Source organism: Glandiceps talaboti, chromosome 23, assembly GCF_964340395.1.
Source record: "Glandiceps talaboti chromosome 23, keGlaTala1.1, whole genome shotgun sequence".
In the NCBI taxonomy this organism is placed as follows: domain Eukaryota; kingdom Metazoa; phylum Hemichordata; class Enteropneusta; family Spengelidae; genus Glandiceps; species Glandiceps talaboti.
This window is the reverse complement of record NC_135571.1, coordinates 5,192,953-5,207,477: the sequence shown is the minus strand read 5'-3', so window position 1 is coordinate 5,207,477 and position 14,525 is coordinate 5,192,953. Positions and strand designations below refer to the sequence as shown.

Genomic DNA, 14,525 nt, shown 5'->3' with positions numbered 1-14,525 from the left:
TTGTAATTCATTTTTTCTTCTGTAAGGAAGAGATATATTAGGGCTGAAATGTCTGTCTGCCTGTCTATCCGTCTGTGTCATCATTTTCTCCAAAACAGCTCGCTCAATTCAAACGAAATTTGGCACAAGTGTTCCGTTTAGTAATGGCAAGAACTGATTAGGTTTTGGTAAAATCCTATGAATATTAATGAGCAATTTGCGTAATTAATCGATCGATCGTTTGGTCGTATACACGTTTCATTTCGAAAGTGCACCACCAACGTCGATGTAAGGTAAACCAGGAAGCTACGGTACATATACACGCTGTTATTCTACACTGAGAAAGACTCTGTTTTCAGGGGTTTCAAGTGTTTGTATTGATATATTTGTTGAATCTGAAGATTATTACATCAAAGCAAGGAGGTCAGCACTGAAAATACACATCATCTGTAAGCTTTATTGCAAAAATACACAGTCACAATCGTCTGCTGACTTCACACCTTACATGCATGTATACGATTTGGAGCAGATTGAAACGAGAATGTATACACTTTACCCAGGGACAAAGTAGGGCAATAGTACCTTATCACTTCACTGTACTAACGTTGTTCACCTGTTACGATGCGTACCATGAAGTATGTAAACTTTCTGATGCGTAATAGCAATGTTATGCGGGTTTCAATTTAGTTTATTATTTGCCGTGGAAACAGGTGTACATATCCTGGGTGTGTAGAGGATCATGAAAGCCGAGTGCAGTCAAGGATGGCAAGCTTTCCTGACATTTGAACAACGTTTTTGACAACTAACTTTCACTGGGACTTGAAAAAATCAGACATGTAGAGCAAAATTTCTTGCATAATTCATGAAATTGTAAGACTACCCCTACGGAAGGCATTCAGTTTAAATCTGGTTAGATTCTGGTTTTCACTTTTTCCAGTTAAAAGTAACCGTGCTTCTGCATTCACCTGACTTCGCAACCAACCAGTCACTCAGATTATTACAAGAGAAATAGAAGTTGCCTTGGTGTCTCACTCATGGGACATGATGTTTTTTTAACACAGAGGTAAACAAAATTGTAACTCTAGATAAACAATAACAGAGACACAACAAACACAGCAGGATCCTTTGCCCAATCACATTGAACGGTGATAAGCATTGCTATTACAACTTTCATGTATTTACAGTGCAGTAGAAACGGGTTTCTATGAAAACATTACACATGGACTTGATGATTTTAAATGGAGTGCATATTTCCAGAACTACACAGGGTAAATATATTCCAAAAGGAGTTTAATATCATCTTGACAGTGAAAGGTAGGGGGAAAGCTTGAGAAGGGAATATGTACATCTCTTATGGGGGTCCTAGGGAGTCTCCCCCTAGAAGCCCTGGAGGTTATTAACTCTGAAAAGTCAATTTTGAGACTATTCAGACATTATCAGAAAATAATTTCCAAGCTTTACAAGATAGCACCAACATGTAAAAAGTAACTATGTTTGGTTGAAATACTTTTGAAATATACTTTGATAGCATCTTGACAGTAAGAGGGGAAGAGCCTGAGACTGGGATATGTCCATCTCATGTGGGGGGGGGGGGGGGCAAGGGGTCTCCCTCTAGAAGCCCTGGAGGATTTTACTGTTAATGCCAATATTTAGGCTATTCAGACCCTTTCAAACAATAACTTAAGCCATGATTTACAAGACAGCGCCATCAAGTATCAGAAACTATTCTTTATAACCTACATAGGGTTGAAATATGTTCTTAAAAAGTTAAATGGCATCATCATATACATGTAGTAAAGGTCAGCACATCTACTGGTAGTATCATTGGTAGGGGAGATTTGGAGTTTAAGGCAATTTTAGACTATCTTGGCAAACATATCACATCTTTAAAAGACAATATCACCTCAAATTAGAATAGGGTGAAAATATGTAAGAAAGGTTTAATACCATTAATATGACATTAAAAAGGTTGTTGGTGCATCTGATTGTTGGTTGAATGCATGAGTGACCTCTGGGGGTGAGAGAGTCCATGGGATTTTCCCCCTGGCAGATCTGCAGTTTTTTGCTTCTATTTAGGCAATGTTTAGGTTATTCATAGCCTTTGAGGTAATATTCCCAAGCTTCGAAAAGCTAAGGTAAATGTAAGTTTTAAATGAGTTTCCCATGTCTCATAAAAATGGGCCTGTAACATTGATGTAGGGGTATTAATATTGCATGTATAGTAAAGTCACCGGTATGTTAGAGAACTTTAGGTGGTCATACCTAGTGTATAATAGGAATTTGAATCTGATGAGATGTGGTGATTTGTAGTGTCAATACCATGTACTGTCCAAAACAGAAAGTGTATTAATCCCTTCTGACAAGTTCATACATGACGAGTAGAACAATTTAGATTAACTTCTTTTTATAAACTATCTATGAAGAGTACCATTACGAAACCTTCAAGTTGACTTTTGCCCCAAAGTGCAATACAAATGAAGCATTGATTGTGAAACAGCCAAGCATTTACATGACATGTTCTGTAACTAGTGTGGTAGCTAGGTAATACATGTATATGTATATGTATAGTTATGTTTGAACTAATAAGTAATTTTAAAGAATGTATGTAAGAAACTGGGACAAGAACAAATATTTACATGTACCACATTTCAGTCAAGGCTATAAGGTTGTCATTGTAGAAAAGGATTGTTTTCTTTCATCACAATCCAAAACACAGTGACCCCCCCCCCCCATCCACAATTTTCAAAACAACATGACCCCCCCCCCACTGCCAATTTCAAAAACAGAGTGACCACCCTACAAATCTAACCCCCCCCCCCCCCCCCCCCCTAAGTTTATGCATGAGAGAGCAGTGCACTGCTCTGGGCGATATCAGTTCTCCAACATGGCGTCAAAAATATGTTGATATCTTTGGTAGGCATGGTCCGATTGTCAAACGACACTACATATCGGAGGTTTATTAAATTAAACTAGCAACAGTCAGAAGATAAAATTTTCGAAATGTTTGTTTTGGGCCCGACAATTGCCGTTGCCGTCACCCATACCAACCGGCGCTAAATATGGCGTTGCTCAGATAGGGTGACGGTGATAAGGCAAATCTCGGGCCTGATATTTCACCTTAGAGCGTCTGTAAATGACACATATTTGGTATCTATAACATCGCAAGTATTCAAAAAATATATCTATGACGTTGTCTGGGTTCTTTTTTGATAGATCGAGAATGTGCGACTTGATTAGTTAGATGGATTAAACCACAGACAAGTATAGATCTATACTTGTCTGAGATTAAACGCGTGTGTGTACAATAATGACGCATGTGCGCATGTGCACAACGGGGTTAGCTATTTATAGAACGCCGACGTCATTCCACAGTTGATGATGGCATGGCACGTGCTTCAACAACAATGTCACCTGTGCACAAATATATAAATGTAGGAACTTTCCTATTTTTATAATATCATAACTAGGCAATATATATATATAATTGACTGGATGTAGATAAAACCACATAAAAGTGCTCAATACGGGTAGTAGAGCGAATTATATACAGGTTTTGAAAATTTGAACCAAATTATATGCTATAGACCCTACAGAACTGTTGCGTAGTCCTCACTCATCAGGGGTAGAATGGAATATAGTATCTGCGTTTCCTTACCGTTAAATACTATTATTCTAATGTTCCTAACAGGGAATATCTACCTAGTAACATATCGTATTAGCATAGTTAATTGTTCTGTAATAATCATTTATATCTATGCCTACACGACGACACAAGTTCATTCCGTTTATTTAGAGTGCAACGATGAGGTTGACAAATTATAATATACTTTTCAGTTATTCAGAGATTACATCTCTGACTGGAGCTGTTGTACGGTCGCGCGCGTGCGATAATTTTCCATGTGATGTCGTAATCAATTTCTTTATCCTTAAGAAACCATACATACTTACTTAGTTCTGTTGAGTTTCTTGACAAATTGTTGCGGAATGAAGCTGTGTGGTTCCTGTACCGTGTCTTGAACTCGTTTTCAGTAAGTCCGACATACGTTTCGCGGATATTGGTGTCTTTACGCTGAACTGTTGCCTGGTATACCACGCTCTTTTGTAAACATTTCCCGTCCAGGGGACATGTGTCCTTCACGCGACAGTTACATAACTTAGTATTCTCGTTTTTACAGCCGTTCTGGGTAGACAGTTGTGTTTTATTGTGGTTGTCGATGAGACGTTTAGTATTAGTTACACAACTGTGCTTATATTCAAGTTTGTATTTATATCCGCTTTCGTGTAATGCTTTCTGGTACTGAGGTGCGGCTTGATCGAATGACTGCTTATCTGATGATATTGATGACAGTCGTCTATTTACCCCCGCTGGTATGTTTTTAATAATATTAGGGGGGTGGTTGCTCTCACGATGAACATATTGCAAGGTTGCGTTCGGTTTTGTATATGAGCTGTAAGTTTTCTCGGCGAGGTTAAATGTAACGTCGAGGAAGTTGACACTATACGCAGATACTATATTCCATTCTACCCCTGATGAGTGAGGACTACGCACCTCACGAAACAGTTCTGTAGGGTCTATAGCATATAATTTGGTTCAAATTTTCAAAACCTGTATATATATATATATATATATATATATATATATATATATATATATATATATATATATATATATATATATATATATATATATATATATATATAATGTCAGATATATATATATATATATATATATATATATATATATATATATATATCTGACATGGACGAGAAGTAAAGAAAGTTAACATTCTATGCAGTTGTTGGTTTCAAAAACCATCATAGCCATTAGATTAATATTGTTCATTTTCAATCAGCCAACTTATCATAGACCCTCCATCAACGTTGGTCTTTGGAAATGTGTTGACATGTTGCCGAACATCGCGATTTCTCAATTCAACTCGATGATTTAGGAATGTTACTGTACCAATTTTTTTCGCATAGTATATACGATGCGATAGTCGATGCTATGCTGCCACTGCGCGAGCTAATATATGCACAGTACAGGTGACAGTGTTGTTGAAGCGCGTGCCATGCCATCATCAACTGTGGAATGATGTCGGCATTCTATAAATAGCTTACTCATTGTGCACATGCGCACATGCGTCATTATTTGTACACCATGTCTCAAATTAAAAAAAGTCGATAGATTTTTATCTCCAGCTGCTTTATTATATTTTAAGAAAAACATAAGAAAATTGCAAAAAAGGATAAAAGTCCATGATAGATTTTTTTATACGCTGTATGTGTACATTGTATTACTCCAGCTACTTATCAATGACAAAAAAATATGGGGTCACCACGTCCGTTTAAATTCTAGAATTGAAAATTTCACCCCACACCCAATCTAAATTTTGACATTTTCGACAGAAATATCTTATGAAATTTTGTTGAATTAAAATGAGCTTGTTTATCTTTGCACCTATGTATAATGTACCAATGCCCCTTCATAATTAGACAACAAACATATTTGTGTGTATGCTAACTTGAAAATGCCAGTAAATAATGTGACCCCCAACCCCATCAAAATTTCAACATTTAGGAACAAAAATCACATGAAATTGTACAGTATTGGAACACACAGGCACTAAGGGATATCTCTATCAGTTCATATGTATTCTAAATCAACTGAACTAATCATGTGCAGAGTTTGTTTATTTCTCCAAAAGCCAAAGTGGTCATAATATTCAAAATTATGACCCCACCCCCACCCCATCCAAATTTCAACATTTTTGGACAAAATTCACATTAAAATGCATAATATTGGAACGCATAGGCACCAAGGGATAGTTGTCAGTACATAATTACGTATGATAAATCAACATATTAGGGGCTAGGTCAAGAGTTCAATGTAGGATAAACAGCTAAACACTTTTAGTGAACCCCCACCCCCTCTAACTTAATTGGCCAAAATTAAAAATGTCCATCCAATTTCAAATCAGTATGTAGTAATGCTATGAATACAAAGCCAGTATGTAGTTAGGAAAAACAGTTCTTTTGAGGACACTTTATTTCAGTGCTGTGCTATAGTGAAAATTCTTCCATTTCTTAATTTGGGGAAAAATTTTAAAAGAAATAATTGCATGTTTAGGGATACAAACAGACCCATTAAAAGTAAAATCGTTTCTGTAGGATGAGAGCTAGACAGCTAAAAAAACACCCCAAAAGTAAAAGAATTTAGATTTTCATCCTACATTGAAATATATGTTGATCTCACACCTTATATCTCCATTGTTGAAACAGTTAAATGTTGATTTCATGTAAGGAAATTGCCAGTGTTTATTGCGGAGTGTAGTCATTATGGAAAATAGGAAATAACTCATCAAATTGAACTATAAATAATACTATCCACAGGCACTCGAATCAATGTGTATGAATATTTTTTTTTAAATGTATAGTGAATATATACATTTTCCCCCAAAATAATACAGATTGATTCAAGTGCCTGTGATACTGTCATTAGCTGTTGATCCACTGAACTCGGCATCCAGTATATGTATCTCTAGCTCTGCATATGTGACACTGCACTGTGACCAAAAGCTACAATGTATGCAATAAATACATAAATCATAAAATAATGTACTTAAAAGTATTTTATCAAGGTCGTCCTGTTATTGGGCCAGTTGGATGATGAATGAATAAAATAAAAATAAAAAATAAAAATAAAAATATATCTAGTAAGATGTATTTATTGATTTTGGGTACAAAATATATGTAGAACCCCTCATTAAAACCTTTATAGTAATGTTACCATGGATACTTCTTTTATGAGGAGACAATATAAATAGTTTTTATCCAACTTGTATGATTGAACTGTATGCTTTACAGTACGTAAACATTCGACTCACTGGGGTCAGTGTGACTATAGTACTAAGTAAAGTTGGCGAGTCAGATAACAAATAAATCTATGTTTGGTTGAATACATCTACTGAAAAACAAACTATAACATTAACTTTAAATTGGCAGGACGTTACTATACTGATACAGGGATGCATAATGTCCGGGGGTTCCATTGAGAATGAATACATGTGTCGGAAACTGTAGTCCTCGACCCCTAGTCCTGCTTGCAGACGGTGCACGCTTGGAAGGGACGACTTATACCGTGTGCAAGCAGGGCTACTCGACCCCTAGCGAAACCAAACAGATGCACACCATCGTGGGAGAGCAGAATGCCGACAACATGGTAAGTTTTGGAAGCCTTTTACAAAAGATTACTGTTACAGTTATCAATTTGTTATATGGTGTTTTTAAGGCCGGTAAATGACGATGTTATCGGAGTTACATGATTAATTTTACTGGAGGTCAGGGACTAAAGTTTCTCAACCGACGCGACGCGACGTGGTAACTGATTACTAAGGAAGTAGCGACGGAAAACATATCAAATGCTAAATGATGTTTCAACTAATAAAATGGCAAATTAGCTACGCAAAATATCTTCAGTGTGCTGGGGAATTTTTTGAAAAACTTTGCGTAGTCCGATGATTTCATGTTCATGCTTCTATGGTACCTGAGACATAGAGTTGATTGTTTACGTATATTTGAATAATGTTTTTGTTGCAATTTTTTCGCCATTGTTGTGTCTACGTGTAGTGCAGAAAATTATCAAATGCCAAAGATAATTTTATAGTCTTCAATATGTCACCTTCTCGCGTCAAAAAACCCACACTGGCAACACCAGTCACTGGTATTAAAATTATATACATGACAGTATAACTTCCTCTGTAGGTGTGAATGGTTTGTGGGCCACGTTTCCAGACTGGCAATATAGCGCACGGAGTGTGGTTGATGATACATTTCATCAAAATTTATAAAACAGTTCCTTAAGTCATGCATGGCAGTAAAGTTAATGTTTTTCGCAAGGACTTCTGAAACTAAGTATTAATTCATTTTATCTCATTTTATTGTATATCCTACATCATTTCTTTATTATTGCACTTGAACTTATTCACTGTTGGAAAACGAGCTCCTTATGGAAATTGCGCAATCAAACCCGTACCCGTCAGCGCGCTAGCGAACGAATCAACGTGTATGCCGGGTAATATTTCGTACAGGTAGCGTTTTCCCTACGTCACTCTCGGTCCCACGCCACACTAGAACCTTTTATTTATCTTTGCGAACCACCGGTAAGAAAATAAAAAGTAAAACGAACAATGTTGAGTCACACAAAATAAAATATATAAAGAAATAAAAAAAATACTGTAAATAAAAACAGAGCTACAATTTTTTGCATGTAATACTTCCTGCATTCGAAGCATCGTGTACTTACATGAATTTCTGATATCTTTTAAACTGGTAGTACTAGTAGTCTATTTAGAATAAACTCCACAATTGTTGCCATTTTTTGAAGGCCGGTATGCGATACTTTCTGTCTCCACTTGTTTAAAATAAAGGCTGGCAACTTCTCCACAATTTGGGTCGTACCATGAGAGGCGTTGGGTGTCCTGAGGTGTGATGATCGTGCTGGGTTCAACTCTTCTTAGATTCATCTGAGGTGGCCGGACGGGGTATATAATGATTAACTACTTGTAATAATTATCTACTCAATCAATGGCCAACACTGATAAATTCTTTTGCGTGAGCGACAAATGAAGGGTGAATATTTTATACAAATTGATAGGTGATATTAATTATTTTTGACATTCGTTTGATCATCAGATATTACAGTATTCAAACTTTGAATTAGAAATGAGTCAATGTATATGGTATCAGTATCATTGACCTTACTTTATGTTACAGATACAATAATGTAGACTTGGTGTTTCACTCATGGGACACGACATTTAATGCAGTTGCACATCCTCAGATAACTTTTAATGCAAAAGAAATAATTACATAGGTGCCGTGTATAGTGGGGATATAGAAGTAGTCAAGTTGATATGTTGATTATCGGTTAGAAAATAAACAATTGAAGCTATTAAAATCATCAAGTCCATGTGTAATGTTTTCATTTAGAAGCCTGTTTCTGCTGCACTGTGAAAGAACAGCAATGCTAATCAGTGTTCAATATGATTTGGCAAAGGATTCTGCTTTGTTATATTGTGTCTCTATCTGTTATTGTTAGTCTGGCGTTTCTACCTTGTCTGTGCTCTGTGTCAAAAACTTATTGTCCCATGAGTAAAACACCAAGCCTACATCATTTTAGCTATATACTGATATGTAAATATCTCATGCTTACTGTATTTTACACTGTACATCTAAATAGAACCAGTGGTTATTCTCGTAACTAGGACTATATCCATTTATTACAGAATAGTCCTGTTGTTTAAATTCAATGCTATGGTCGCCCGATACTCATGACCGGTTAGAATGTTACCTAGGCTAGCTATCGACACACACACGCACGCACATGCACGCACACATAAACACACACACACACACACACACACACACACACACACACTCACACACCGGAATTATTTATTTACTTATTTTTATTTATTTATTTATTTATTATTTGAGATGTCTACAGGATTACCCCATTTACAGACACTCAGAAATTGGAAAATATTTACAAACAAAAACCCAAATGTACCATGCAATAAGTTCTTTTTTTAATGAAATTACACAAGGAAATAGTAACAGTTTCTTTTTTAAAAGTTGCACCAAAAATGCAAACGGATTATATTCCCAAGGAAAATAGCAAAGTATTGTAACAAGAGGTCAATTATAATATTATAAAATGACAGGATTCAAATAACACGAGTTATAACATGTTGTTTGAAGCATATTAGTTTAAACCATAAAACTAAGCGAATAGCTTACATTATATGCAATATGGTAGGAAACAATGTACGAACACATTAACAATCCTAAGCCGATATTAGTGTTAAAGATATACATACACATTTGACTTTGTAAACAATGTATTTACAAAAGCTGATCAAACTACGAACTATATTAAACATAACTATGAATAATGATATTTTCATTTCCAAATATACATATATCAATTATGAGGTTTTTTTTACAAATGCCTTATTTATATTTCGCCTTCACTACCACTTGTCTAAAACCAGTAGACAATGGCAACACTCCTACTATATAAGCTGCTGTGATACTATATTATAATATTTAAGAATGCAATAACGATGACGTCATTTTATTGATATAGTATGAGAAGACGGGATTATAGCAGTTAATACGGTGGGAGTTTTGCCAGTGACTTCTAGTCATTAAACAAGTGACAGTGAAGGGTAAAATATAAGTAAACGTTTATTTGGAAACAAAAATGAAGAAAAATACTCAGGAGTTGCTGACCATGTCCCTCTAAGACTGAAAAAGTGATCTGTCATTTTGTGGACAGTTTGGGTTAATATTTATATCACGTGACTGGTTGGTATGTCATCAATATCAACTTTAGCTTCAATTGTCAATCATAGTTGTTTTCTCGTTTGCGACTCATGGATTGTCTTCCTCTGTGGCAAGTTTTGGCAAAGATCGATTCTCAATAAATTTATGATAAAAGTTCAGATTTAAATTCATTGGTTTCTTTGTTCTCTTAGAAATGAATTCTTCTAAACAATGAAGTACTAGGGGGTCATAATCCACGTGTAACTTATTGATGAACATATGTGGTTGTCTAACAATCAAGGGCAGATCTTGCCAGGAAAATATGCACACATCACGTACAATTTTGCCCTGGCATGTGGAATTATTGTTATCATAGACCCACATCACTGCCTTAGTGATAGTAGATTGTGAGGTCTGCAATCCTGGCCCACCTGGAGCTTCAGGAAGTGACGCCAAACTTGGATAGAATGATTCGTCTGGTATCAAAGTGTCGTTAAGCCATTCAAGAAATTCTGTGGCGGTGCCATTTTGATGTAAAAATTCGACGAATGGTCGTGTGAGGGCGCAGTGTAATCCTCCTTTGCGAATCGTTACATTTTTTGGCACCGGTTCTGTTTTGATCATCTTTAATGTCACTACTTTTCCATTTTCCACAAAATATTTATATTTTGTCCTTTCAGGATTACTTTTACTAGATGTTTGTATATCATTTTGACCTTTGAACTGTTTCAAAATTTGTACAATCTCCAAATTAGTCTTTAAAGGGAACTCCTGTCCAGTCAGATTTATCAAATATTTCCATTTCTTGTTCTTGGCCAGTAAATCTTGCTGACAGTATCTCTCTGCATTTACAATGCTAATGGATGCCCAGACAATGTTAGTGAGATGTGAAGCTATGAATACATTATCAAAACAACTAGTTATCGCCTTCATGGCTATATGTAGTTCAGATGGAGCTTTCTTATCGACATGAATACAATATATATTATGAGGTCTGTATATAGTTCTCAACAACTGTTCCACTTGATGGACAGATATGTACATCAGTATACTAAAGGCGAGGGGGAAATTAATTTCCTCGTTGGTAACAGGTTTGTCAAAGTATCCTCTAGTAGAAGTAAACTTCTCACAGTTTTTAGTCAAGGTTATAAATGATTTATCTGGAGTGATGTCTTTCTTAAGAGATTTCAACCATTCTTCCGTCATATTAGTTGTTTCAATATGACCACGAATCAAGTCTGAACATTGAAGCCTCTCACCCAGCTTAGTATTTTCCACTTCTCCAATCTTCATATCACCATTCCTTGATAATGCCATGGCATTTCCCGCTACCGATTCTAGATGTTTTTCATTTGAGTAGTACTTCAAACGCCAATCTGTGTACGGGACATGACTGTCGCCGCCGCCGCCACTACTATTTAAAGGGACGGGACCAACGTTATTGTGCAAATGCTCATGCCTTGTTTGTACTAAAGAATCTTCTTGTCCTTTGTAGCCATGGTAACGCAGTGAATCGGATGACAATTTCAAAATAATGATGATCTTCACCACGATAATTATTAAGTAGTACTTCACCTTACTGCCCTTCCATCCTCTGCTGCCCATTAATTTCTGCATTGTATTTCATATCAAATTCATAACGAGTTGTGCAAAAGTCTGCAGCACTGAACACTTAGTAGATGACAGTTCTTTACCCCAGTCTATCCTGTCAAGACAAACAGATACATGAATACATGAAAGTAAAGAATTAAAAGACATATTTATCTCGGTTAGTCGGAGAATCTCGTCGTTGGGGGCGGAAATACAAAATAGAAGAGAAGACAAAGTGAAATGAATGGAAATTCAAAATTAGCCTTAAATAATTACCATGACGGTGTAAACATTTCCCCCACAGTGGAAATAAATTCCATCGCTCTGAAAACATTTCCCCCATAGTGAAAATGAATTCCACGGTAGTGAAAATTCTTCCAGGTTGATTATGAATTTCCGACATTTTCACACACTCTGCATCTTTTTAATTTTTATTATTTATTTTGCACATTTTCAGTTTTGGACTTCGAAAATCAACTTAGAAATTCACAAGTGGAAATATCGGAAATTCAAAATCACCCAACGGCACTAACAAGCCACCGTAAATATTGTGAATTTTGGCAGTTTTCGATGAATGTAGTGTTTGTCGTCTGGGCAAGAAAAAATATGATCAATTCAGTTACAGCTAGCTATATATAGAGAGAGCTGCTGTTTTAATTCATTCTACTGGAAGCAATGTACCGCATTGATGTCCCTTTGTGTGGAGATTCTACGATAATGATGGATAATGCATATCCACAGCCACAGCTGCAGGTCACCGGATTATTTTACGTCTGACAATATGATTCCAGGTACGTGCAGTCAACGAAGCTGTTCTTGCGAAAAGCTATTTTTTAGTGGGCAGGCAATTTTTTTTTTCATCGGTAGCGGGAGGGGAGTAAAGAAGAATTGTGGCGGGGAAGACCTGATTTTAATACTGCGGGAGGGGTAATCATGGAATTGTGGGGGGGGGGGGGGAGTGCTGTGATGTTATACTATGTATTAGACAACGCATATTGTGTACGTCAAAATTAATTGTTGGTATATATAGTGGAAAGCACAAACGTTTTCCTAATGAAGCGGACATTTTTTTACAATTATTTTGCCTGGGGGTGTTTGGGTGGGTGAATCGTTAGTCTAGTTCCAAACAGGACAGCGTATTACGTATTAAAAACTTCATTACACTTTTCCAAAAAGTGTAATAAAGTTTTTATATGTAATACACTGTCCTCTTTGGAACTAGACTTGTGAATCGTTCACAATTGGGTAGACAGTGGGCTGGCGGGCAAGTTGAAACGGGGGGGGGGGGGGGGGGGGGGGGGCAGATATTCTTCACCACCAGTGGGAAGGCACATATAGGAACAGCTATACACTATCTCTACAATTATTGTTGTTAAGGGGGGGGGGGGGGCAATTCTAGTAAAACATCATTTCTGGCCATGGTCTGAAACTGTACTAGTAATTAATGAGAGTCAAAAATCTGTCCGTGAATTGACTGAACCTGGTACTATATAATTCATTATTTAATGGGACTGCTCTTACCTGGCGATGGGCTATCATACAAGACTGTCCATCTGTTCATATATATATATAAACTGTTTTCATAATCGTTTGTTTCTGATTTGGCAATCATTCTAAACACGTTCGCGTAGCTAAAGTCACGTGACACACTTCATTCTCTCAAAAATGTCATACGCGGAGAAGTGAATACATGTGCATCTTCTTTGTGAAGTATACCTGTAAGAAGTGATGACCCTTGGTGCAAGAATAGAATCCTAGGATGAAGAAGTCTGATATTAAATAAAATATATGTTTCAATGGCGTGATTGACAGGTGTGATTGCCAGTTTTTAATATATCGTAGACATTTAACCTGTAAGGTCAAAATATCATTTTCACACTGCATCACATGTATGAAAAGGCCGACAGCATTTCTGAATTAATCGCTCCTAGACTGGTTAATTCACTGTTGCACCAACATTTTCGCCAAGCTGTTCATCATTACGATCATTTGAAATTTCACTATGTATCGAAAGCTATTTCCACATCTCAATGAAACCCATCTTCAAAATTGTACTGACATCATTCCGCATATCATCTCACACACTAAATATTGAAAAGGGGAGATATACTGGTTGTCCAAGAGAACGAAGGGTATGTTCCTGTGACAATGAAACAATTGAGGATGAATTTCACTTTCTGCTGGTATGTCCTTTGTACAACGAGCTTAGAAAAAAAATATATTCCCCAATTCTACCACTACCAACCAAATATGGATAAATTTGTACAATTATTGAACACAAATAACACAGAAATTACCCGTAATGTCAGTAAATTTCAATTTTATGCTTTCAAATTACGCAATGATGCTCACTCTGTAACATAACACACCTTTGACTGTAAATGTATTTTTCTGTTCTGACTTAAGGCACGTAGGGCCGGTGGCCTATAGTGCAAAATAAAGATTATTATTATTATTATCATTTGACTTCGTATCAACAACAAGTTATACTCGTGTGAAACATATTTATAGCAGCACTCAAAGTCGAAGATCATGTAATTATATCGTGCATGGTAACATTTACCATGGCAACTTAAAACGATCTATCTAAGACTTGGTGAATAATAAATCAATATTTTGTTGATGACACA

General features: G+C 36.3%; 2 protein-coding genes across 9 annotated transcripts in view; both read right to left on the bottom strand.

The window, feature by feature from the left end:
* LOC144452852 (large ribosomal subunit protein uL1-like) overlaps window positions 1–14,525 on the bottom strand; it is a 418,633-nt gene that overhangs the window by 266,996 nt on the left and 137,112 nt on the right. The gene's annotated exons all lie outside the window — the stretch shown is intronic.
* The window catches only part of LOC144452655 (beta-1,3-galactosyl-O-glycosyl-glycoprotein beta-1,6-N-acetylglucosaminyltransferase-like), an 8,226-nt gene continuing 3,253 nt past the window's right edge, over window positions 9,553–14,525 (bottom strand). For 3 of the 8 annotated variants that reach the window (XM_078143800.1, XM_078143802.1, XM_078143799.1), the window contains one exon: window positions 9,553–12,010. In XM_078143800.1, coding sequence (XP_077999926.1) covers window positions 10,414–11,922 — 1,509 coding nt within the window. In that variant the 5' untranslated portion in view covers window positions 11,923–12,010 and the 3' untranslated portion in view covers window positions 9,553–10,413. Of the gene's footprint in view, window positions 12,011–13,416 lie in introns of all 8 variants that reach the window. The other 5 variants (XM_078143794.1, XM_078143798.1, XM_078143796.1 and 2 more) reach the window with 4 other exon arrangements.